Source organism: Peromyscus maniculatus, chromosome X (assembly GCF_049852395.1).
Source record: "Peromyscus maniculatus bairdii isolate BWxNUB_F1_BW_parent chromosome X, HU_Pman_BW_mat_3.1, whole genome shotgun sequence".
Taxonomy (NCBI): Eukaryota; Metazoa; Chordata; class Mammalia; order Rodentia; family Cricetidae; genus Peromyscus; species Peromyscus maniculatus.
Window position 1 is genome coordinate 106393044 of NC_134875.1, and position 27257 is coordinate 106420300.

General features: G+C 38.8%; 1 protein-coding gene across 2 annotated transcripts; it reads left to right on the plus strand.

The window, feature by feature from the left end:
• The first annotated feature begins 91 nt into the window (after positions 1-91).
• LOC102904021 (probasin-like) lies at positions 92-12629 on the plus strand. 2 transcript variants are annotated; one of them, XM_076561527.1, is made up of 7 exons: positions 92-246; positions 2059-2198; positions 4894-4961; positions 6261-6371; positions 8316-8417; positions 8986-9023; positions 12420-12629. In XM_076561527.1, the coding sequence occupies exons 1-6, from the start codon at positions 166-168 to the stop codon at positions 9015-9017; spliced, it is 534 nt and encodes a 177-aa protein (XP_076417642.1). In that variant the 5' UTR covers positions 92-165; the 3' UTR covers positions 9018-9023; positions 12420-12629. The 2 variants fall into 2 exon arrangements, with proteins under 2 accessions (XP_076417642.1, XP_006997833.2); XM_006997771.3 differs by having other exon boundaries at positions 8986-9013.
• Positions 12630-27257: the final 14628 nt, after the last annotated feature.

Below are 27257 nucleotides of genomic sequence, written 5' to 3' on the forward strand. Positions count from 1 at the left end.
AATTACCCAATGTCAATGTCAGCGCACAACTGCCAACTGGGATGCAGAACACTGCTCCAGCCAATCATTCTGAAAGGCTGCTATAAAAGGTAAGGGGGTAACTCTGAGCCTGGTCAATCAGTGTGGTCTGGGCACCTGCAGGGCGAAAACAGTCGCTCACACACAATGAGGGTCTTCATTCTCCTGCTCATGCTGGATCTGCTTGGCGTTTCCAGTGTGATGATGAATAAGAATTTAAGAAAGAAGGTAGCAGGCCTGCATGGGAGGGGGCCTTGTGGAGGTGGGTGTTCTGGGAAGAGGCAGACACAGACAGAGAGACAGAGAAACAGACACAGAGAGAGGCATGGGGGAGGGGCTGTGGGGTGAGCAGACAGAGACAGAGAGGCAGAGGCAGAAAGACAAAGAGAAGGGAAATAACTTCTGGAAGTTTGTATTCTCTATGTCTGGGAGTGGAGAGTGATAAACGGGGTAGGGGATAGTCTAATGGCTGGTTTCTGAGAGAAAGAAACAGAGAGACTGAGACCAAGAGATAGAGACGCAAAGAAAAGAGAAAATGCTTTGGAAGTTGGTATTCTATACATCTGAGAGTAGAGAGAGAGAATGGTCTAAAAGGTGGTTTTCTGGGATAGAGACACACAGAGAGAGAGGCCAAGAGACAAAGAGAGAAAGATACACACAGATTAAAATGCTTCCAAAGGTAAGTTTTCTGTGTATCTTTGTGTGACAGAGATGGGAAAGAGGGAAAGGTGTTTTGGAAGTAAGTATTCTCCGTGTTTCAGAGTGGAGAGTGGAAGAGAGAGAGAGAGAGAGAGAGAGAGAGAGAGAGAGAGAGAGAGAGAGAGAGAGAGAGAGAGAGAGAGAGAGAGAGAGAGAGAATGGTCTAAAGGGTGGATTTTCAGAGTGATAGAAACAGAGACCAAGACAGATAGAGAGACAGACACACAGAGAGACACATAAAGAGAGACAAGGGAGAATGTCCATCAGTCTGGCACCAAGGGTGAGTTCAATTTTCCATGAAAATCTATACATCTATGTTACTTCTTACATTTCCAATCATTTCCCTCACACTGTGAAAAATGGAAGCCATGATGATGGATACAATGAAATAATTGAAAGGGGGAATTATACTAATGTTCCTGTTTGCAGTGGCCACTATCTGCTTTGGCCTGTTATCCAAAACTTTAAAGTAAGGACTCACACAGATCTGCAGAAAAACCAAGACGACTCCATTTAGGGCAAAGTTAGAGTACAGATTACAGACAGACACACTGCCAAGATTGGCAGCTGGCCACGTGACTGACAGGACTCAAGGGCCTCAAGCTATTATGTGCATCTCTTCTTGGGGTCCCAAAGACAGACAAGCTGGTTACTAAGGGGCCTGATTTATTGTGATTAACAGATTAAATCATTTATTTCTCCAACTGCATGTGTCCCTTACCATAATGCATCTGACTTTAACCATACACATGCCTGATATTGCACAGAGGCATAAAGTGGGCAACAGGGTAAGGTTATCTGAAGAACATGTTTTTGTCTTACTGTGCATACACTCAAGACCAGTTCAGGCCAGATCAGCATTTCTATTCTTCCTACCTAAATACATTGAGAATACACTTGAATGGAAACTGTCTGGACTTGATCATTGCTAGGGGTGTAGAAAACCCTACACCATCTTCAGAAACAGATATGTGAGTATCCAGATGCAGGTGGGGAGGGAGTTATAAAAGGGTTTTTATGTGGAAAGCACCACACGATTGTTCACAGACAGACATGAGAGTACCCTGATTCAGAAGGGTAGGAGAGAAAAGAGGTTGTTATATGGGCAACTCTGCACCATTTTTCAGAGAGGGGTTTGTGAGTAGCCTGAAACAGGTGGTGGGGATCTAAAATAATTATTAGATTCATTGCTCAGAACATTCGTAAACATAAAAAAGCTAAGCTGCCTAATGCATTATTACAAGATCAAGTCGTGAATTACCCTATGGAAGCCAAGTCCGAGGTTACTAAACTTCTCCCTACTCTTACCTGCCTTGTTTTCAAAGCCACTTTTCTTTCCAGATTCAAGGGAATTGGCGAACCGTTTACTTAGCTTCCAGTACTGTGGAAAAAATAAGTGTAGACTCACCCTTGAGGACCTACTTCCGTCGCATTGAATGTGGGAAGAGATGCAGGCAAATCCACTTCTATTTTTATATCAAGTAAGATATAAAACAAAATAGAACAATCCATGTGGTAGGCTGTGTGCAGAGTAACATGATGTTTTCAGTCAACACTTATGCCAGTGAACACCCACAGCACTAAGTAAGGATTCTTAAATCACTTTGCTCTGTATGGTCCAAAGAACAACATATGGCAGCCATACTTTTAATTTAGAACCAGTGAATTTATTTAGTGTGTGGCAAGCCAAGGTAAAATAATAAATATCAAGAGATAGATTATGATTACATATAGATGACCAATAAATACATAAATAATAGATATATCAGAAGATAGATTATACATGCATATGTAAGTAGATAGATAATAATTAGATGATATATTTACATTCATACATACACACATATGTAGATGGATAGGTGGATAATAGATATATAAGTGGATAGGTAAGAGATGGATAGATGGGCAGATAGATACATACATAGGTAGATATAAATAATAGATAAATAAATAGATAATAGATCCATCTGTCTATCTGGGGTGATCAGAGAAAACCATAAGAAAAACAGGCTTGAGTGTAAAACGCATGTGGAAAACCCTGTGTTCAAAACTAGCTCCTCGGGGAAGTCAAACAGCACAAGATGATTTACCAAAATAAAATACATTTCAATCATTTAATTTTCTATGTACTACTCTTCAAAAACATAGGTGAGGGAGAAGATGAATCAAAAAATTATTTGGGACAATTTCAGTGCTTTTAAACTATCTGGGTATGTGTGAAATTATCTATTGAGGACATATTTCTATCTGGGATCATGGAAGTTTTTATCAATTACGTGCTGATATTTGAAACTTTGCATTAATTAATTAATTATTTATAATTTCAGTTTTCTGGGACAGTCTCTGTACATCATGCTGACTTTGAACTTAATACAGAGTAGAGAATAAACTGTTTAGTTTTTTTATTTTTATTGGGATTTCAAAATAGGGTTTCTCTGTCTTTCCTGGGTTTCTCTGTAGACCAGACTAGCCTCGAGCTCAGAGATCAGCCTGACTCTACCCCCTGAGCACTGGTATCAAAAGCATGTACCACCACACCTAGCCTATTTTTTTTTTGTTTTTTTTTTTTTGTTGTTTTGTTTTAAAATGACATTGAACCTATCCTCCTGCATCCGTGTCCCAAGTGTTGGGATGACAAGCGATACCACCATGCTTGGCTTGCTATTTAAATTTAACACACCTAAAATTATTTAAAAGAGTAATAGTTCAAAATCAATTAACTGAACATACTAACGTGTTAAAGGAGAGATAAAATTTTCATCTTTTAAATACATTTTTGAAACTAAAACATGATTACATCATTTCCCCCTTCCCTTTCTTCCCTCCAACCCTTCCCACCTACTCTCCTCCCTTGGTTTATCTCAAATCCTATGCCCCCTTTTCTTTAATTGTTCATATGCATATGTATTCTTAAATATATAAATACAACCTGTTCATTCCATATAATATTATTGTATAAATATGATCTCAGGGCAACCACTTGGTATTCAAAAACCAAGTGCTTTGGGGGAGAAAGGGCTTTTCCTCAGGAAAAACTATAAAATATCTTAATTTTATATATGTTTTAGCTATATGAACTCATATGGTCCATATAGCTACAACAATACTGAACAACAAGAACAGTGCTGGAGAGATCACCATTCTAGACATAAATGATATTTTTAAAAGCACTGAGAATGAGCCCCATGACCTTCAAAGGGTTTCATGGAGCTACATCCCCAGTCTAAACTGTTACTCCCATTTTTTCTTTTTGGTTGTGAGCCTAACCTTTAATAGCTAAGCCATCTCTTCCACCCAGTTTTCCCATTTTTAAAAGCCATAAAGATAAATCTAAGCTGTGGCTGTCAACTATTAGTCACATGGACCTCTGGTGAGTGAATATAGATGTGAAAACATGGCCATTCCTGTGACTCTACAGATCTTCTAATCAGTCGATGTGCATCTCAGTCTAAATCTCATAAAAGAATTGTAGGATGACTTTGAAGCTATTTAAATGCACAAAGCAATGGCAGCTGTAGAATCTACAGGATTAGTGGTCTTTATGAGAGGCAAAAAATAAAAGCATGATTACAATGTAAATATGGAAGCTAGACTATAGTGTATAGAGGTTGCTTCAGTGTACTCTGTACCAGATGGTCTCACACCCTTTTAACTCAATGTCAACAAACATTTCTCACCTCGGATTGGGGTAGAATCTTTGGTCAATGCTTTGGTTTTTTTTTTTTCTTTTATCAATAGTTGTTATTGGATATTAGGGATTCAGCTGTGTTTCGAGAGTACTTACTCAGCATGCACCACAGATCCTAGGTCTCCATCCTCAGCACACAGATGTTGTCCTATATGCCCATCATTCCAGTGGTTGGTGAGTGAAGGTGGGAAGATCAGGGCTTCAAGGTCATTCATCGGGCAGGGATCAGGGCAGGTGACAGGAGTCACACAGAGGAGCTGATTCTGTGCCATCAAAGATACCTGCAAACACTTAACAGGGTGATTGATGGCATTTAAGCATGCTACTGATTATATTTAGGGATGATGTCATACAACAACATGTCCTTATGACAGATCTACAGAAGAAAATGTGGTTAGCATTAAACTGTCCTGTCATTCATGTGGAATCCAGAATCAGGATCCTGGAGCGATCCAAAATAAGACAACATTCGTGCATTTCTTTTTCAGGAAAGGGGCCAGATGCCAACAGTATGAAGTCATAGGAAAGAAAAGGCAAGAATTTTACCAGGCACAGTGTAAGTAGAAGATGCCAGGGTGAATGCATGACCCTAATTTTTTCTCAATTCACAATCTTGGTTGTATTTTGAATATCTGGATATCTACATTTCAGTGCAATCATCTCTACAAATTAAAAGATGCAATCTCGGAGAAAGCCCCTTCAGTTTCTTCCCGGTCATTTGTCTTGTTGTTGCTGCTGTTTGTTTTGGTTTTTAAGTGACTTTTTAAAATTTGATTTATTTGGTGTATGTTTGTGCCAGGCACACTTCCCTCCTGTAGCTTTAGGCCTGAACTAAATCACAGACACGCGTTTGAGAATGGTTAAAGGAATCAAAAGGTGATTTGAGCATGAAAAGAATAATGATGCAAAATAAGAACTAGGATTTCATAGCCGATTAAAATGACTCCCAGCAATTTTCAAACATGAATCTTGTGATGTAGAATGATGAACTATCTAAATTTTACAATTTTATTAGGGAGAAAAATCATTTACAATATGTAAATGTAATCTATGCTATGTGGCATGCTCTCTTGTTTCACTATCTGGCATGCTCTCTTGTTTCTCTGTCATGTGTCTGAAGAAGAACTGATAAAGTTATATAACTGAGCCACTAAATGTAATAGGATCTGTGAAAATGCATATATACAATCTGTTATTGTATATATCATGTATAATCACACATCTTTTCTCAATGTGTGTATATGTGTAGATTATTCCACCATTGAATTTAATGAGATCTATGAAATGCATACACATATATGTATGTACACATGTGTGCATATACATATAATCATATAGCTATTCTCAGCAAGTCAGAGGATTGCAGTACAGTACCTTATGTGCACCTATACACCCTGGTATCAGGAACATTGTTATCCCAAATCAATATACGTTCTACATTATTTCTAGGTAACTGTGGGATACTAGATACATTTCATATCTTTTTTTTTTTTTTTTTTTTTTGGTTTTTCGAGACAGGATTTCTCTGCGTAGCTTTGCGCCTTTCCTGGAGCTCACTTGGTAGCCCAGGCTGGCCTCAAACTTACAGAGATCCGCCTGGCTCTGCCTCCCGAGTGCTGGGATTAAAGGCGTGCACCACCACCGCCAGGCTACATTTCATATCTTAAAGCAGGAATATGAGCTTGTTTTCTTAATTCCCTGTCTGTCTTTACTGGTTGCAACACATAGAGTAGAATATTATGGGCCAGAGACTGTATAATCCATGTATGAATTGATGAAGATTCAGTGTGAATGAGCCTGGACAATCATTTTGTAATCTTTATATGTATTTATACGTATTTCTTAACTATCTCAGATGAAGGGAAAATAACAGTCATGATAAAGATGGTGAATGACAAGATACTGCTCTTTCATTATTTTAACAAAGACGTCAGGGGCAAAGTCACACGCGTGGCTGGAGTTTTGGGTAAGTGTCACACGTGGAACTCATCATCCAAGTGCGTTGTTCAAGGACATAGGTGAGAGCGCATCACTGTGCATGAAGTTTGCAGTATGTTCATACATCTGACTCTGTTCTTCATGTTAATAAACCACTGAAGCTGTGATGGTTAGTTTTGATGATCAACTTAGCACAACCCAGAATCCCCGGGGAAAGGTCTTAGTGCAGGATGGCCCACAGCAGACTGGCCTGTCGGGGGTGTCTTTATTAATGATTAACATAAGAAGGCTCCACCCGCTGTGGGCAATACGATTCCCTAGCAGGGAGATGATGTGCTGTGAGCTTCAGCTATCAACTGACACAACTCAGAATCCTCCGGAAAGGCTATTAGTGAGAGATTTCTTACATCAGACTAGTCTGTGGGCATGTCTGTGGTAGTCTCTTGAATGATGATTGACACAGGGGGACTTTTCCCACTGTGGTCAGCAGCATTTCCTGGACAGACCATTCTGAACTATATCACACAAACAGAAGACATTTGATAGCTTCTGGGGAAGGGAGGGCCATTTTTTCTTAAGGCTGTGGCCCATGGTATATTACATTGTCCATGCCTCCCATGATGGCCTCACCCCCATTCACAAATAGATAAACAGAAGCATGCATGCTTGCATTCTTTTCCCTCTGTACCTTACTATGGATATGGTGTGTCAGGTCCCCCAAATTTCTCCCACTGGAATTTCCCCAATTAAATGTTCTATAACTGGGAAATTACTGCAGAAATAAACCCTTTTCTGCTGTAAATTATTTTTGTCAAAGCATTTGGTCAGAATATTGAACAAGGAAATTGAGATATTGACAGTTTATCTCTTAAAAATAAATAAGTACATACTTCTTCTGTTGGGACTTAGAACATTTTAACAAAATTTTCACACATCTTTTCTCAGTATTTCTGAATTATACATCAACCAATCATTGTATGTCTCATACCAGTATAGTCTGGAATTTCCATCTACTAACAAAGCAGGAATTGAAATATTACTTGACCACATTAAGTGGCTTTCTTGATTGAATTCATATCAACTGCATAGCCTAGCTTTCAGCATTATTGTTTCTAGAAATCTTTACAATTCATGACTTGTAAATCTTAATTATCATGTAGCCTGAAGTCTGACTGTACTGGATCCTGTCCACAAAATTCAGTTTCTCATAGATGCAAACTCTCTTGAACTGTCAGATTCCTAACCCTGTCATCAAAGGCACTGGAGTCTTTCACATGAGACTCTCATTTTGCACCAGAATTAAACCTTTATTTCTGAAATTACCAGGAAGAGATTGTATTTCATGTGGGCATGTTCCTCATTAGCAGAGGTTTTTATGCGTACAAGTGTTTACCTGCATTTAAGTGCACCAAGTGTGTGCTTGGGGCATACAGTGGCCACAAGATGGCATCAGATCTGGTCGTGCACCACCTCGTGTGTACTGACAGCTGAATGTAAGTCTTTAATCATTCTTAACCACTGAGTCAAATGTCACTTCTCTCATATTCATGATAATTTCAGATCAGCTGGTTCTGGCATGTGAGGAAGAATCAAGAACCCCTAGGAATGGATTCTAGAACATAAATAGAAACAAATTAATGACATACAGTTATGATAGTAAAAATGCTAATGATCAATCATTGTTTTCTGGAATTGCTTTGGAGGCTGTGTAGTAGTCACAGCATATTGAAGTATGCAAAAAAATTGTCTATATTACAAGAACAGGAGAACATGGTGTGTTACATCCTGGGATCCACCCAGTATTTTCATTTCTCAGGAGAAGGACGTAGTTTCACATTTTCAATCGAATGATGGAAACGGGAGTGATGTTGTGCTTTGGCACTTTCAAGAAACTAAGCATTGGAAAATATTTTATTAATATGCTGGGAGCTAATGTTGTGACATCTCCTTCCTTATCCACTCTGAAATTCAGCAAGAGCCAGAAAACTGACGAAGGATGAGATGACACAGTACATGGACTTGGTAGAGGAAATTGGCATTGAGGATGAGAATGTACAACGCGTCCTAGACACAGGTAAAATAACAACCTGTGTGTGTGGCTTTTCAGTTTCCAGTTGGGAAGATGGCTCCGGGGGAAACTGCACACAAGCATGCGCACCTGAGCTGGATCCCAGTACCCATGTAGAAAGCCAAAAACTACCAAAGCCAGGAAGGGGTGAAGACAGGAGGCGCGCTAGAGCTTTCTGGCAACAGATCCATCTGAAAGATCTTGTTTCAAAAGTAATAATGTGTAGAATTAATAAGGAAGATGTTAAAAAGTCAACCTCTCTCCTGCACATGCATGAGTGCACATGTGTGCACTCATTCACATGACCATGGACACGGCAAAGAACCATGAACACAAAAAATCTATCTGAAATGAAACTTGGTTCCTAGGATCTTCTGTTCAGATACTCTGTTCAAAACCTAGCTTTTTATCTGCACTTTTATGAAAATATCTCATATGTATACTGTTATTACTATTAATATTATGTTAAAATGATATATTACTTTAAAATATTACTTTAAAATAATGCACAACTTTAAAAATAATATTATTATAATAAAAATAATATCATTTTTCCATGTTCACTCTCTTTTAGATACCTGTCCAAACACGATCAGGACTAGGTGAGTCAAGGCATGTTCACCTTATATCTTGTTGTTTAATTAATTTGTGTTTTTTTAATAATATATTTGTTCTTTAACTTTTTCATATATGTATATAATATATATCTATCTTATCCACTCCCCCACATACATTCTCCCTTCAACTATCCTAGAGGCCCACCAATACAACTTCCTCTATACTTCATGGGTTTTTTAAATTATTATTATTATTATTATTAGCTTAATGAGTCCAATTGGTGCTGTTTGTGAATGGGGGTGAGGCCATCCTGGGAGGCATGGACAGTGTAATATACCACGGGCCACAGCCTTAGGGAAAAATGGCCTCCCTTCCCGCAGAAGCCATCAAATGTCAGTAGCTCTTTGATTAGGGCTGGCTACTCTTGAGCCCCTTCCCACTCCACTCCATTTTAGAGTGTTGACTAGCTTTATCTGACCTCGGTCTTGTGTAGATGATCATGGCTGCTGTGAGCTCATGATTGTAACAGACGTGTCATGTTCAGAAAGCAATATCACAGCTCTACTCCCCACCAAGATGACCATTGATGGCTGAGCATCCACTGTCACTTTATCCTAAACACTTTGACCAGCTATTAATTTCTGCATGAACCACCCCTCATAGCAAAAAGTTGAGCTGAGACCATATGTGGAGGCTCATACCTTTAATTCCAACAGCTGGGAGATGAATCTCTGTGAGTTTGAGGCCAGCCTGGTCTATATAGTGAGCTCCAGGACAGCCAGGGTCTCTGTCTGAAAAATAAAATAAAAAAGTAAAAAATTGACTTAACCAAAGTTTAAGGCATCACAATTCTGTGAGTATTTTTTTAAGATGTTAACTTGGGCTGGGCGGTGGTGGCGCACACCTTTAATCCCAGCACTCGGGAGGCAGAGCCAAGCGGATCTCTGTGAGTTCGAGGCCAGCCTGGGCTACCAAGTGAGTCCCAGGAAAGGCACAAAGCTACACAGAGAAACCCTGTCTCGAAAAACAAAAAAACAAAAACAAAACAAAAACAAAAACAAAAACAAAACAAAAAAAAGATGTTAACTTGGAAACGTCAGTTTATCACCACTGGTCTCCCCCTTAGGCTCCGTGATTTCCACTGTCTTGGGCTTTTGACAAGAATTACAACAGAAACCCACCCGTACCCCTGTTCGTCCCTAGACCTGAAATCCCTCCCATGGAGCTGGCATCAAATCCAATTAGAAAGTGGTTGGTTCCCCCCCCCCCGCCCCATGATGGCCTTTATTGCACAAGTGAACACAAGGCTGCTTTGTAGCGTGCAGAAACATCATGGTGACATCATTGACGTCTTACCCCACATACACAGCCTACAGAGTACCTCTGTGGAAGCCAGCTAGCAGGGAGAGAGTTTCCTAGTCCATTTGAGATTAATTTCTTGATGCCCTGCAACTGCTGCATATAGTGTCTTCAGCAATGGTGTCCTATCATTTCATTATGGTAAACAACCAAGAGAAATGACAATAACCAAGTTGCTTTGGTGACTTCAGAGCCTCCCTTCATTAATAAATGGTAGGACGGTACCTTATGCCTGGTAATGAGATTTTTGTTGAAAAACCCATGTCGTCTGGGAACAGTATTGTATCTTTGCAGGGTTCCTCTGATGAAACTCTCTTTTTATTAATGCAACATTTTTAATTAGCTTACAAACTAGTAAATTTCTGTAGTTTTGGTTGACCCACACCTATCTCTGTTTTTCCCTATACCTCGACCACATCCACACCTGCTCCTTTATCCCACAGCATCCCCTCTCTAATTTTCCATGTCACCTGTGTTCCATTTCCCAGTTTAATTATATTTTATACTTTAGTTACAAGGTCATGGATTTCCACACGATTTTTTAATAAACCTTCATTTTAGTTAAACCTTCCACCATGCCCTGATTTCCTTGTTCTACATCTGACTATATGATTGAACCTTCCCACCCCAGTATTCTTTATATTTTCATTTTAATAGCATTTTACTACCTCCCCTCCCTTGATGGGTCTGCCCCTAATGACCTGTTTCTAATTACCTGGCTTCCACACATTCTCTAAATTAAACATACAAAATAAAAGATTCAAATCTAAAATCCACATGTGAGATATAACATGCACAGTTTGTCTTTCTGAGCCCTGGGTGACCTCATTTCTAGATCCTTCTATTTACTTACAAATTTCATGATTTCATTTTTCTCTATGGCTGAATAATATTCTACTTTATATGATATGTTTCCCTTATCCATTCATCAGTTGATGAACATCTAGATCAATTTCATTTCCTAGCTATTATTAACTTAACTGCGATAAGCATGGGCATTCAAGGATCTCTGCAATAAATATTGAAGCCCTTTGGGTATATATCTAGAAATGGTATACCTAGGTCACATGGGAATTTTGTTTCTGGTTTACGGATTTTTTGTTTGTTTGATGTTCACAGTTTTTGTTTGTTTGTTTGTTTGTTTGTTTGTTTGTTTGAAGGTCTTTGTATATTGGAGACACTAATCCTCCATCAGATGTGTAGCTGGCAAAGATCTTTTCCATTCCCTGGGATGCCTCTGCATTCAATTGACAGTTTCCTTTGCTGTAGTATTTAATTCCATGATATCTGAGCATTTCTGGTCTTACTTCCTTGCTACAAGAATCCTTTTCAGAGAGTCTACACCTGTGCCTATGGTCAGCACATTTCCTGCTTTCTCCTCTATCGGTTTCAAACTACCATGTCTTATGTCACAGTTCTTGATCAATTTGGAGTTGAGGTTTTTGCGGGCTGAGAGGGAAGGGTCCCAGTCCATTTTCTGCATCTTAAGATCAACTTTTCCCAGTTTGTTTATTCTTTAGCAACTCTATCCCTTTATCAAATTATATACACTTAGTTTAGATCACTGTCCTCCTTTCCATAGAAACATTGACAATATGCAGAAGGGGACTAATTCTTACTAGTGTGGAGATGGCATTCTCCTCTGTGGACCTGAGATTGAGAGATGAAAGCTCTACCCCTAGTCTTCCTCTGAGAGAGAGCTAAAGTCTAGGACCTTGAGTGAGACTCCTGATGTAGGGTACATGGGGCTTGGTAAACCCCAATGTAAAAGAACCTTGAAACAAAAAAAAATGTAATTTTAGCTTAGATTAATAGAAACTACAGACTCAAAAAAAAAACACATAACTACATAAGCTCTAGGAAATCCCAATTTAGGGCTATATATAAGATCATTTCTCATATTAAACTTTTCCATACAATAAAAATTCATGTAATTCCAAAACATACAAAATCCTGTAAAATATTTTTGCATGATACATCTTGTCATTGTTTGTCTATTTAATAGCTTGTATTTCTTTTATTTTCCACTCTTATCAAATATCATGTATTACTATCTTAAATATATTAAATAATTCTTTTCCAACTTTACAGATGACAACATCAGGAATTTTCCAGTATATTCTTCCTGGAACCTGGAACACCACTATGAAGATGGAGCACACTTTTCTGTCAGATCACATCTTCCTATTTCCTGAAAATTACGATTCCTATCTCCATGCTTTGTCTTTCATCCATCCTTTCCCGAGTTCTAATCCGTGTTAGTGCATCTTTGAATATTTAAATAAACTTATTTCACTTGCATACATGTCTTTGAAGAAAGAAAGCTAAAGCACAATGAATATAAATATCTATTTGACTGTTTTAAAAGGAGAAGAGGTTTGGAGAGATTGCTCCAAGGTTAAGAGTGCTTGCTGCTCTTCCAGAGGACCTGAGTTTGATTGTTAGCACCCACATTGGGCAGCTCACAACTGCAGCTCTGAGGAGCCTGTCACCCTCTTCTGGAGTCCTTGAGCACTGCACACAGACTACACACACACACACACACACACACACACACACACACACACACACACACACACACACACAAATAAAACATCAAACTTTGTAAAAAAAAATCCATTCGAATGCATGTATGGATTAATAATATCAGATAACTTTTAGGAAGGAGGTAAGACAGGGGGTCTGGGGTTGGTATGTAAAATTAATAAAAAAGGTACTTAATAAAATTTAAAAAAATAATTTCAAGGGTTAGGGTGAAGCTTGGTTGTTAAAATGTCTACCATGCAAGCACAAAGCCCTCCGTTCAATTCTATATTGTGGTGAGCCATGCCTGTAATTCCAGCACCCAGGAGGGAAGTTGAGAAAGATGAATTCATCAGAGAATTCTCTGATGTTACCAGGAGCCAGCCTAGACTACCTGGAAAATCCCAGGCCAGTGAGAGACCATAACAAAAACTGAAAGACAACACCTGACACTGTTCTTTGGCCATCAACATTCAGATACATATAAGTGCATCCACAAGCACAGGTGCTCAGCTACACACACACACACACACACACACACACACACACACACACACGAATCTCATCATTCCTGCATGTTACAGACTCCGGTACCATTGTTTTGACTTTTAGAAAAGAAAATAAATTATTATATTGGCTTCTAAAGGTGAACATTAGAAGGTTTGTGTGTTGTTAGTTTTATGTCAACTTGACACAAGCCATAGTCACTTGGGAAGGGAGATGCTCCATGGACAAAATGCTTCGACCAGGTTGGTCTGTGGGAAAGGCTCTGGGACTTTTGTTTGATTAATGGTTGATATGTGAGCACCCAGCTCACTATGGAAAAAACTGCTGCTGAGCAAGCCCTGGGGAGCTAGCCAGTAAGCAGCACTCCTCCATGGTCTCTGCATCAGATCCTGCCTCCAAGTTCTTGCCTTTATTTCCCCAGGTTATGGACTACAAGCTATAAAATGAAATAAACCCTTTACTCCCCAAATTGCTTTTGGTCATGGTGTTTATCACAGCAACAGAAACCCTGACTAAGACACACAGTATTGTTGAAGATCTTAGATCACAAATCATTTTTCCTTCTTTCATTCTCTCTCTCTCTCTCTCTCTCTCTCTCTCTCTCTCTCTCTCTCTCTCTCTCTCTCTCTCTCTCTCTCTCTCTCTCTTTGTTTTTCAAGACAGGGTTTCTCTGTGTAGCCCTGGTGTAGATAAGGCTGGCCTTGAACTCAGAGATCCTGCTTATGCTTCCCAGGTGCTGGGGAAAAAAACATGCATCACCACCACCCCAGCCACAAATCATTTCTTAAAAGAAAGTTGAAAGCAAATGCCCAAATACCCAACTCTATGGAAAACGTAATCTAGTGCAGAACACTATAATCATTCTATTTTCCTATTGAATAGACCATTCTCACATCACTTCTCTTTTGGTATTTTCATTTCCAGGAATTTGTCAAACATATGTCTTTCTAAAATCTTTTACTGGCCTCCTTAATTTCTGTATTTACTCATGTGAAATCATTTATCAAATGCCTAGAATGAACACATACATGTGCTTGTTCATAAATAAAATACCGTATCAAAGAATCAGTGGGAGTCCCTGTTCCTATGGATTTGCATGGATGACATGTGGAAGAGTTTACAAAATAAAATTGTGCATGCAGGTAACAGATTTCTTCTTTCTGTGAGAAATGCAAAGAAAAGGAAATGGGTTCTGATGAAAACAGTGTCAAAATGAGCTATAAATGCAGTCGTTTTAGAAATGATCCAGTAGCAGAAAACCTTTGGGGATCAGTTAATAGGTTTACAAAAGCCTACTGCCATCTAAACACAGAGAAAAGTTGGGAAATAGTACTGTATTTTGCCAAATCATTTGAGAATGATGCATGAGTACACTGTATTAGCATCATTCCCACCCCCTCCTTTTTTCCCTCCAACTCCTCTTTTGTCCCTCCACCACTCCTCAAATTCATGATTTCTTCTATAATTATTTTTGCTTTAGACAGATAGATAGATGATATATACATAGACACATGCATGTATACATATATATGTACATAGGCAGACAGTAGCTATATAGATATATACATACATACATGCATACATAGACGACAACATATAGATAATAGGTAGATGATTGATAGATATTATCAGATAGATATATAGATAATAGATGATAAACAGATGATAAATAGATGATACATAGATGATAGATGGATAAACAGATGATGGAAATGATACATAGATAGTAGACAAAAACATATGACTATATTATAAGAACATATATATTAGTATGTATTATTAAAACATATATGAATTGTATATAAGAATATATATATGAACATATATGGCTATGTGTGAACATGAGTGCATATATTCTAAATATGTATATATGTGCAAAATTATGCAAGATCTACTGAGTCCAACTGCCATTGATATAATTTGCAAGTGTTTAGTGGTAAACATTTAGGATTGGGGTCTTGTACTGGATAGTTTTATGTCAACTTGAGCTAGAGCTTAATGAAAGGAGGGAAACTCAATTGAGAAAAATGCCTCCATAAAATCCAACTATAAGGCCTTTTCTTAATTAGTGGTCAATGGAGGAGTGCCCAGTCCATTGTGGGTGATGCCATCCCTGAGCTGGAGATTCTGTGTTCTATAAGAAAGAAGACTAAGAAAGCCATGTGAAGCAAGCCAGTAAGCAGCACCCCTCCATGGCCTCTGCATCAGCTCCTGCCTCCAGGTTCTTGCCCTGCTTAAGTTCCTGTCCTGACTTCCTTCAGTGATGAAGTTAGCTGGAAGTGTAAACCAAATTAACCCTTTTCCCCCCAAGTTGCTTTGCTCATGGTGTTTCATCATAGCAATAGTGACCCTAACTAAGACAGACCTTATTCTGGAAATAACTGGTTTTCCCTCTGTCACTATTGGCTGCCTTGAGTTCTTCATCCATCCGTTGGGCGTTATGGAATTTTCATCCACCCATGTTGGTATATTAACTGGTGTGATTTTTGCAGGCCTTGTGCAAGTAACCATGTGCATGGTGGTGCATGCCTTTAATCCCCAGGACTCAGAAACCAGAGGCAATTGGATATTTGTGAACTCAAGGCCAGCATGGTCTACATAGTGAGACTCTGTCTCACAAAAAAAGGTGGCTATAGATATGAATCAGTAGTTACAAGCTCTTGTTGCTCTTGCAGAGGACCCAGATGCATGACTATCCTTACCCATGGGCATCTGGTGTGTACATGATACACATACATGCATTCAGGCAAAACCCATATGCATAAAGGGAATAAATCTAAAAACAAATTTAATGAAAGAAAGAGTGGATAGAGAGCTAGGCTAGGGAGATAGCTTGGTGGGCAATATACTTGAAGCACAAAAATGGAAACCTGAGCTTGAATCCACAGCACCCAATAAGTGCCAGGTGTGCATGACAACCTTCTTGCACACTGATGCACATGTGTATGAATTCACATGTGAACATAAGTGTGTATACACTCAAGCCACACATACATACACATTTAAAATTTGGAAAGGGCTACAAAAAGAATTAATATGTAATCTTTGAGTTACTTTGTTTTATTTACTTACCTATCCTCTTGCTATTGTTATTTTGTTCAATGGTCATGCTTTCAAAATGCCTTCTAAATATTCATATTTATACCCCTGGACCAGGGATATACTCAACTTTCTGCAGAAAAGCTTGATTTTGTGGTGAGGTGAGTGCCATGACACCAGGGATTTTGCATTAGGCTCTTTGATATTTATTCTGAAGAATAAAGCAGAAAGTTAGGAAATGGGAATTTCAGATATGTCTCTTAAGTCTTTTCCTCTTCTGATCAGTCTGTTATCTATCTGTATATCTGTCTGTCTTCATTTATCTGTCTGGCCATAATCTATCATCTATCAAATCTACCTATCTATTCACCCATAAATCCATCAATCTACCCACCCACTCATCCATATGTCCAATGTCTGTCAATCACCCATCTATCTATGATCTTTTTATCTATCTATCTATCTATCTATCTATCTATCTATCTAATCTATCATGTCTGTCATCTTTCTATCATCCATCATTCTATAATCCATCTATCATTTACTATATGTCATCTTTCTGTATATCATCTATTTAACTATCATCTATTTGTCATCTATTCATCATCTAAATACCGATAATCTATCATTTATACATGTATTATTTACCATCTATCTGTTTATCATCTACCTACAATCTCTCCATCATCTATACACCTGTCATCTATTTATATTTACTCCTCAGCATAGCTTTCTGTCATATACAATCTATTATCTATCATCTGTCTGTACATCCATCATTTGATTACCCATCATATATGTATGTGTATCTATGTGGTTTGAATAGGAATGGCCCCCATAGGCTCATAGATTTGAATGCTTGGTAACCAGGGAGTGGCACCGTTTGAAAGAACTAGGAGTTGTGGCCTTGTTGGAGTAGGTGTGGCCTTGTCAGAGGAGGTGTGTTACTGATGGTGGCCTTTGACATTTCAAGGGCCCAAGCCAGGCCCAGTGGTTTCTTTGCTGCTGACTGTGAATCTGGATGTAGAACTCTCAACTTCTCCAGCACTGTGTCTGCTTGAGTGCCACCATGCTTCCTGCCATGCTGATAATGGACTAAACCTCTAAAACTGTAAGTGATCCCCAATTAAATGCTTTCTATTATAAGAGTTGCTGTGGTCATGGTGTCTCTTCACAGCAGTAGAACACTGACTAAGACAGTTGTCTTAGTTAGGATTTCTATTGCTGTGATGAAACACCAGGACCAAAAAGCAAATTGGGGAGAAAAGGGTTTATTTGACTTACACTTCCATATCACTGTTCATATCAAAAGAAGTCAGAACAGGAACTCAAACAGGGCAGGAACCTGCAGGCAGGAGCTGATGCAGAGGTGATGGAGGAGTGCTGCTTGCTGGCTTGCTCCCCATGGCTTTCTTAACCTGCTTTCTTATAGAACCAGGACCACCAGCTCAGAGATGGTACCACACAATGGGCTGGGCCCTCCCTCAACAATCAGTAATTAAGAAAATGCCCTTACCTACAGCCCAATTTTATGGAGGTGCTTTCTTAATTGAGGTTCCTTCCTCTCAGATGACTTTAGCTTGTATCAAGTTGACACAAAACTATCCAACACAGACAGTATGTATATATATGTATATGTATATATACATATATACACATATATATCATATCTGTCTATACTCTATCAATTCATCATATATCTATGCATCATCCATCTATTCATCATCTATTTATTATATATCGATCCATCATTTATATATATGTGTGTGTGTATCTATCAAATATCTATCCATCATTTATCAATACATCATTTATCAATACATCATCTGTTTACACATTATCTATTTATCTATCATCTATGTATCTACCCATTGTTTATCTATCCATCATCTCTGTATCCATCTATCCATATGTATGTACATATATATATATATATATATATATATATATTCTATGTATTCATCATATATCTTTCTAGCCATCAAAAATATAGCATGAGCCTCATAGTACTGGCACATGCCTTTAATCCCAGCACTTGGGAGGCAGGGGTAATCTCTGTGAGTTCGAGGCCAGCCTGGTATACAGAAGGAGTTCCAGGACAGCCAGGGCTACACAGGGAAAGCCTATCTTGAAAAAATAAAATTAAACTAAAATTAACATGGATAATGATCAAAGAAGACAGCATAAATTTCATCCTCTACATACACACAAACACACACACATACACACATACATACATGAAAAGATGCATTCACTGAACACACATGCACACATAAAGATTTTTATCAATTTCTGAAGCACAACAGAGAGATATCCCATCTGTCCACACAACTCCAGGAACCTGAGTTCAATTCCTGGGACACAAGTAAATGTGGGTGGGGAGAACAGAGTCCTCAAAGTTGTCCTCTGACATCCATGCATGTGCTGGCCATGGCATGTACACCCAACCCCGGGCATGCACAATAATAAATAACTTTCCTAAGTACAGGAGTCCATCATCTCAAAAAAAATCTTCATTACAGATGTGTTCAAATGCCAGACTATAAAAGTTTACTCAGATAGCGTGTAACTTTTTGACATACTGTTGTTCTTTTCTCAACAAACCAAAGGTATGTTTTTCAATGTTTGTTTTTCTTCGTTTTTGAAAATATATGTAATTGGTTGTATTGGTGACACAGGATTCAAATAGACATGTTCATGTGTGGCATATTAGTTTCTTTTGTCCAAATACTTGACAGAATCAGTTTGAGGGCTGATTCATTCATGATTTAAGAAGGTGTACAGCCGTCATGGTGGGGGCTGAACCTGGGACATGTGAACCAACTGTGTGCCACACCATTAAGAAAAATCAGTGACTGTCTCTCCTGAAAAAGCCATGACCTCCTTCATTCTATCATCTATTGCTCTATCATCTATCATTTATCAATCTATCATCTACCTGCCATCTACCAATCTTTGTTTCATTTACTGATCTTTCTTTCATCTATCATCTCTTTATCTATATATCATCTATCTATTTATCTGTCTGTCTGTCTGTCTATCTATCTGTCTATCATCTATCTATGTTGTGACATAGCCTCACTAAGGAGCCCAAAAACTTACTCTACAGCACTTTCTGGATTTGAATCCCATGATACCACATTCTCAGCCTTACAAGTAGAGGTGATTACAGCAACACGGTTAGATAGATAATAGATGATAGATAGATTGATAGATGAGAGAGAGAAATACATAGAGATAGATGAGGGATAGATAGATATATAGATACATATAGATGATATAGTTAGATGAATAGATTGATAGATACATAGATTGTAGATAGATGCTTATATACATGATAGATGTATAGATGACAAGTGGAGAGCTAGAGGATAGATTTAATAACAGACAACCATATGATAACTATAGACATATGGATCTATGCTACATACACAGATAGATAATAGATTGATAATAAATACATGATTTATGTATGGATGGGTGGATGAGTAGATATATCCATAAGTATGTTTCAGTATATGTTACACTAAAATAATTCTATTGATATATATGAACACATATACTTTTTATAAATAAATATATATTAATATCATGTATGTAAATATTTAGATATCTGAAGTGTATACATGTCTACCTTGTATATAGTTTGTCATCTGTTTATCATCGGTCTATATATCATCTATCAATTATCTATTTATCAAATGTCTATGTTATATATATGTAGATATTGCTATCTATCTGGAACTTTTGGCCCCAGTTAATCACATGCAAATACAACTAAAATCAAGTCCTGCTCTTATATCTCAGCATAAGCATCCCCACATCATTCTGAATATTTTTTTTGTACTCTCTGATGACTTATCCCATTCCAATAGTTGCTTTACACCATATATTTTAATTTTATCCTGGGGATGTGTATAGTCATTTTGGCAACAGAGCTTACTGCCATCTTTCATTTAACATGGGCATAGAATTCTCTAAAATTCGCTGGATAATTGATTTTCTTTGTTTTGATTTGGTTTGGGTTTGTTTTTTTGTTTGTGGGTTTAGTTTGGTTTTTCGAGACAGGGTTTCTCTATGCAGCCCTGACTATACAGGAATTGACTCTGTAGCATTCTGCTACAGTTCTGTGTTGAGTAAATGTTTAATTCTCAAATCTAAAATCCATCAGTCTGGGAGAAGAGGTGGGAGGATTGTGGCTCTCTTTCTTCCTTGGATTCACTGGTGCATTGGTCCATGAGGGTGGAGGGAGCCAAAACAGGGAACAGGTTCAGGTGGCTGTGAATATAACAGAGATAGCACTCTGAGAGATGAATTCAGTGAATCGGTTCAACTTTATTCCAAAGTATAAAGCCTAGAGCCAAACCCTGATGTGCATTAAGTGACACACTCCTATCATAAGGCTTCGTATGTGGCAGCAGAGTCCTATAGCAAAGCTCCTAGTACAGATTATACTTACCATATATGCAGCAGGGGGAAGACTTCTAGCAGGAAACTGTGCCAAGGGTCACACTAGAGATAAGTCAGGCATCTGAGCCCAGGGACATCTCAAATAAGGGCAAGTAGAAAGCAGGAAGCCCTCACTTTCTTGGTGGGAGGGAGTTCTCCATGTTGCTGAGCTTAGAGGAAGCTGCCAGGCTATGGTAAACTGCAACCTGTGACCAGCAGGGCCTGCCAACAGATGATCTCAGAGGAGTTGCAGAGGATAACCATAATCAGAATATACTGTATGAAAAAATATATTTTCAATAAAAGTAAGTATAAAAGTCATCTATCTGCCATAAGAACTTATAAAATGACAATACTGTTTCTGTTTTCTAAGACTTTCCCAACAATGATACTTACTTTCCATTGCTCAACTAGAATTAGATATAGTGATTTTAAGTATGTATTAGCATGTAAAGTTGGCACATAGAGTGTAACATGAAATACATACAGTGAAAAACACTCTTAGGCCCCCTCATGAAAATTTTGGCTCTATGTGTATAATTCAGAGTAGATTCTCAGGTCCCTTTTGTGGATAGATATTGGCTGCTATGTGATTCCAGAACCTTCAGGGACAAACTCCTGCATTAGTATAGCTTCCAAATATCAATCAGCTACAAATTTATAAGGAAATTTGAGCATGTTCACAGGCATATTTCATTCCTGCCTGCTGTCTTTATAACATAAACTGACCGTTCCCAGTTGTATTCTTATCCTTCTGAATAAATGATTTATTTATTTTACAGGAATCATGACCAAACTCGCATCATCCATTTTGCTTCTAAAACCAAGGACATTAAACTGACCATTCTCATGACTACACATCTTCACTGAATATTTTCAGAAATGTGTCTGTCCTCAAACCACTTTCTTATATGAATATGGAAAGCCCCCCTGATTAAATGTCACTCTTTCATTGTCGAAGGAAGGGTCATCACTTTGGAAACAGTCCCTATGGGTCACCTATTACACAAATAAATCTCTTTTTTTTCTGTTTTCACTTTGAAAACATCAAGATGTGAATTCACAGATGAAAACTCAATTCTTGTCAAATTTGTATTGCACATCTAACAGATTCAAATACTTTGGGGTGAATGTGTGCTATTATTATTCTCTCACTGTCAGAGGCAGTCCAGTCTTCTCCATTGTTTACATCATACCTGAATATGTCTATTCACGCTACATCCTGGTAAGTGTGAAATCGGGATTTGCTATGCTGGGGATATTTTGATTTTCTGGACTGAAACAAACTTCCACATTCTGGCTGCTCAAATAATTTCTGCATTTAAATAGAACAGATACATTTTTTTTAAGTCATACTTGAATGTGTTTTCTTTTCCTATCTAGAAAATGTTCTTTGCTTTCTGGAAACTTCTAAACAAAAGTATAGTCCCAATCAATAAATTTGTATCAAAATAGTCCCCTATGGTTTGGCCATCGCACAGCAATCAATGGCTTTTACCAATTTAAGCCACGACACACAGTTATTTTTTATATTATCCTGATTGAAGCTTGTTGGCATGTGATTGAGAATTTTAAGCACTAGTTTGAATGTAAACTTTATAATAATATATAATTTATTTTCTAAATATGTTTTTGTTAAGTTTTTGTGTCAGGACAGTACTTCTGTAATAGGAAAATTTGAAGTTTCTTTTCTCCTCTAACTTTTGAAAGAGTCTGTGAAGCAGGGGTGATGAGGTGTCTTAGTGGGTAGCAAGGCTTGCCACCAGCCTGATGACCTGAGTTACATCACCAGGACCCATATGGAAGGAAAGGACCACCACCCAAAAGTCATGTTCTGGTCTCTAAGTCATGGACATACGTATACACACAGTAAACATTTTTTTAATTAAATTAAATTTAAAGGTCATGAAGTCAAGGTATTAACTATCACTAATTATCTGATCCCTGACTTTGCTTTGAGAAAAACATTTTTTTCTAACTCAGTTTCTTACATGTTATAGATCTATCTGTCTATCTGTCTGTCTGTCTATCAATCTATCTATCTATCTATCTATCTATCTATCATCTATCTATCTACCTATCTTTCCATCTGTGAGACTGTATGCCTTGCAGGAGTATGTCCCCTTTACCTTTGCTGCCTAAACACTGCCACAGGATTAGTCATCATCTCTCTTATAGTTTAGATTTCAGTAATGTCGAAACTAACGTAACTTTGATTTCTCACTTTATTTATTCATTTGCTAGTCTGTCAATATGGCTATTTTTCCCTCATGTTGATTTTTACAAAAAAAAATAGTTTTTTACTTTGTTGATTTTCCCTAATTTTACTGTTCTATGGCCTATGTCGCTTCCTCTAATATGTAGCTTAATTTAGTGTTAATGATAGACCATGTTGTAATGAGTGCTTGGATTTCTAACCATACAATATTCCATTCCTGACATGTAGACATTGACAACTGTACATTGCCCATTGACTACCATGTGTTCTATATAAAATGTGCAAAGTCATACAAATATGGGTGTGTTCCATTTTCTTACAAGTATTAAATCCAATGTTATTATTTTCTCCTTTGACAGTGGATAATGTCTGAACATGCTGTTTAATTTACATATATTTGCAAATTTCCCTTTTGTTCATGACTTCTAATTTAGTCCCTGTGCTAGTGTTTGTCAACTTGACACAAATCTATGCTAGAAAGGGAGAATCTCAACGGAGAACATTGCTCCATCAGATGGGCCTTGAGAAAGCTTGCAGGACATTTTCTTGATTGGTGGTTGATGTGAAAGGGCCCAGATCACTGTGGATGATGCCATCCCTGGGCTAGTGGTCCTGTGATATATAAGAAAGCAGCTTGAAGATGGGTTTTGTGGTGGTGCATGCCTTTAATCCCAGCACTCAGAAGGCAGAGGCAGGTGGATCTCTGTGAGTTGGAGGCCAGCCTAAGCTACAGAGCGAGTTCTAAGACAGGCTCCAAAGCTACAGAGAAACCCTGTCTCAAAAAAACAAAAAGAAAAGAAAAAGAAAAAGAAAAAAAAAGCAGCCTGAGCAAGCCAGTAAGCAGCACCCCTTCACAGCCTCTGCATCAGTTTCTGCCTCCAGGATCCCGTCCTGAGTTTCTGCTCTGACTTTCCTCAGTGATTGACTATGACCTAGAAATGTAAGACAAATGAACCCTGAGTTATAACTGTGTCCTACATCTGGCCCCAGCTCTTTGCTTCTTGCTTCACAAAGACATCGAGAACGAAATGTTGCAATCTCTTCCCAGAACAAAAAAAAAATATTTTTTTTTCTATTGCTATGACAAAACGCTCTGACTAAAACCCAGTTTAGGAGAGGAAAAGGTTAACTCATCTTACACAGGTCACCATCCATCACTGAGGGAAGTTAGAACAGAAACTTGAAGCAGAAACCATGGATGCTATGTGATGGCTTGTTCTTCAGCTCATGCTTAACCAGCTTTCTAATACAACCCACAAAGCCTTCCTAGGGGATGGTGTGGTCCACAGTGAGTTGAGCCCTCCACATCAATCATTAATCAAGACACTCCCCCAAGGACACTCCCCCAAGTTAATCTGAGTGGGACAAGCTCTCAATTGAGACTTCCTTCCCAGATAAATTCAGGCTGTGTCAAATTGACAATTTAAGTTGACTAGGAGAAAATGGAGATTCTTTTCTTCTACTACACCTTCCCTACCATAATGGGCCATACATTTTAACTGTGGACCAAAGTAAGGCCTTCCCTTAATTGGCTCCTGCCAGGTATTAGGTCAAAGTACCAAAAAAAGATATTTATATGGTTCTCTAAATTCCCTCTTTAGCACTGACAACCAAAGATACAACTGTCTGAAATATCATTTGTAGTAAGAAAGCAAAATAGTTCTGGTTTAAAAGTCTCTACAGTTAGCAAATACTAAATACTTACAGGACAACTGTTGTAATTACTGTTGAGTGTCAACTTGGCAGAATCTAGAATCATCTATGACATAAACCCCTGAGCATGTCTATGAGAGAGTTTCTAGACTGGTATAATGAAGTGGGAAATCCCTCTCTGAATGTGGGGTTCACTGAGGTGGGAAATCCCACCCTGAATGTGGGTGGCACTATTTACTGGCATTTGATTACTTATATGATTTCCTGCTTATTTCAGGGCAAATAGGAGGAGAAAACAAAGGGATAGATGGCATGGGGAAATAAGAGTGTCTTTGAGAATGGTAGAATCTTACCCCACTTGGGTGCCACAGAACTGGACATCCATCAAAATCACCCCGATCAGTGGCTTTTGGGTTCTTCTCTCATGAATTTGACGAGTAATATTTGAGGGCCCCAGAAGATGGATTGTTTATCTTGGATTCATAAGTGGGCACTTGGGAGGGAGAAAGAGACATAGGAGAGCTGGGTAGGGCCAGCACATCAGATGATGTAGATATGGTTTTCTGGAGATTTATAAAGGATTTAAAGTATTTATGAATTGATTCATAGTAATAAATGAGAAGGGATTAAGACTCAGGCTGACTTCCAATTTCAGGTACAGGAGGATGAACAGAATATCATCCCTCTAGTATTCTAACAAATCAACACCAACAATGCCTGGCATGGAAAAGAGGGCGGAAGTGAAATTCTAAAAATGTTGGCCTCTGACTTGGTGCCTTGCCCATGCTGACCTTTAACTCCCGGGAAAACAAAAACTTAAGAAAGCAAAATGAGCCTCCTATTTCCAAATAAAAATGGAATGATCTACCACTTGACCATCAGGAATATTCTCCTCATTCTACTATTTTATGTGAGAGTTTGAAAAGCTGTCCAGTGGTGAATCCCTCAGTCCTTTCCCCAGTTTCATTCATATTAAATCTTAGGCTGTACATGAGTGGGAGCAATGAAGGGCAAGGGTCGAGGGAAAGAGAGCGGGAGATCCTAGCTGGATCAAGAACAGAGAGGGAGAACAAGGAATAGGAGACCATGGTAAATGTAGACCACATGAGAAAAGGAAGAAACAAAGTGCTAAAGAGGCCCACAGAAATCCACAAAGATACCCCCACAAAAGACTGCTGGCAATGGTCGAGAGACAGCCGGGACTGACCTACTCTGGTGATGGGATAGCCAAACACCCTAATAGTTGTGCCATAAACCCCATCCAAGGACTGAGGAATCTGGATGCAGACATCCACGGCTTAGGCCTCGGGTGGAGCGCTGGGAGTCTAATTAGTGAGAAAGAGGAGGGTTTATATGAGCAAGAATTGTTGAAACCAAGGTTGGATAAAGCACAGGGACAAATAACCAAATGAATAGAAACACAAGAACTATGAACCAAAGGCTGAGGGGCCCCCAACTGGATCAGGCCCTCTGAATAGGTGAGACAGTCAATTGGCTTGATCTGTTTGGGAGGCATCTAGGCAGTGGTACCAGGTCCTGGGCTCATTGCGTGAGTTAGCTGTTTGAAACCTGGGACTTATGCAGGGACGCTTGGCTCAATCTGGGAGGAGGGGCCTGGACCTGCCTGGACTGAGTCTATCAGGTCGATCCCAGTCCTCGGGGGAGACCTTGATCTGGAGGAGGTGGGAATGGGGGGTGGGCTGGGGGGAACAGGAGGGAGGCAGGAAGGGAGAGAACAAGGGAATCTGTGGCTATTATGTAGAACTGAATAGTATTGTAAAATAAAAAAATAAAATACATATTTAAAAAAAGACACTCGAACAAAAAAAGTAAGTGATCTTAAAAAAACAACAAAAAAATCTTAGGCTGTAAATTCTCAGCAGATTCACTGGTGGAGTCTGGGAGCCTTGTGTGTTGACCTGTTGAACTATGAATGAATAAATATACACATGAAGGAAACAGACTTTAACCTGATATATTGTAATCATTTCCCAGCCACTTAAGACGGCCAAATTCATGCTGAAAAAAACAGAGAAAGGAGATTTATTTGATGTGGCCACGTGGGGAAGATGGACAAAGAGGTCCAGCAACCTACCCACACCCACCTCTTCACACCACTCCCACCCTAACACCAACCCCACCCCCATCTCCACACCACTGCTACCACAACAACACCCCTATCGCCACCCCCACAGCACCACCATACCATCACCCCTAATAACAAATCCATCCTCAGGGACCTGATAGGAGTTTAAGGTTGAAGGATGAGACCAGCCTGAGGGCTGCCCCCTCAGCGTCCTGGTGAAGTTGTGGCCCCGCCCATCACTGGCCCATCACTCTGTCTATTTGTCTGCAGTGTGGGCTTTGAAGCTGTCAGTCTCAATCAGGGAGATTATTGAAGGAGCTGGCCCAGGTTTCAGGATTTCTCTTCTCTCAGGATGATACTTCTGAGTTAATTCCCGACTCTTAAGGCCCATCGTTTAGATATTCTACAAACCAGAAGGAAGAGTGCAAAGTTGTTAACCCATCCACCCCCACCG

What these genes read in the sequence shown, in the direction of transcription:
- LOC102904021 (XM_076561527.1), top strand. Translation starts at nt 166, where the DNA reads ATGAGGGTCTTCATTCTCCTGCTCATGCTGGATCTGCTTGGCGTTTCC. An exon ending in CACTTCTATTTTTATATCAA is followed by an intron (nt 2,199 to 4,893) that starts GTAAGATATAAA and finishes TTTCTTTTTCAG; the next exon opens with GAAAGGGGCCAGATGCCAAC. An exon ending in AGAATTTTACCAGGCACAGT is followed by an intron (nt 4,962 to 6,260) that starts GTAAGTAGAAGA and finishes TAACTATCTCAG; the next exon opens with ATGAAGGGAAAATAACAGTC.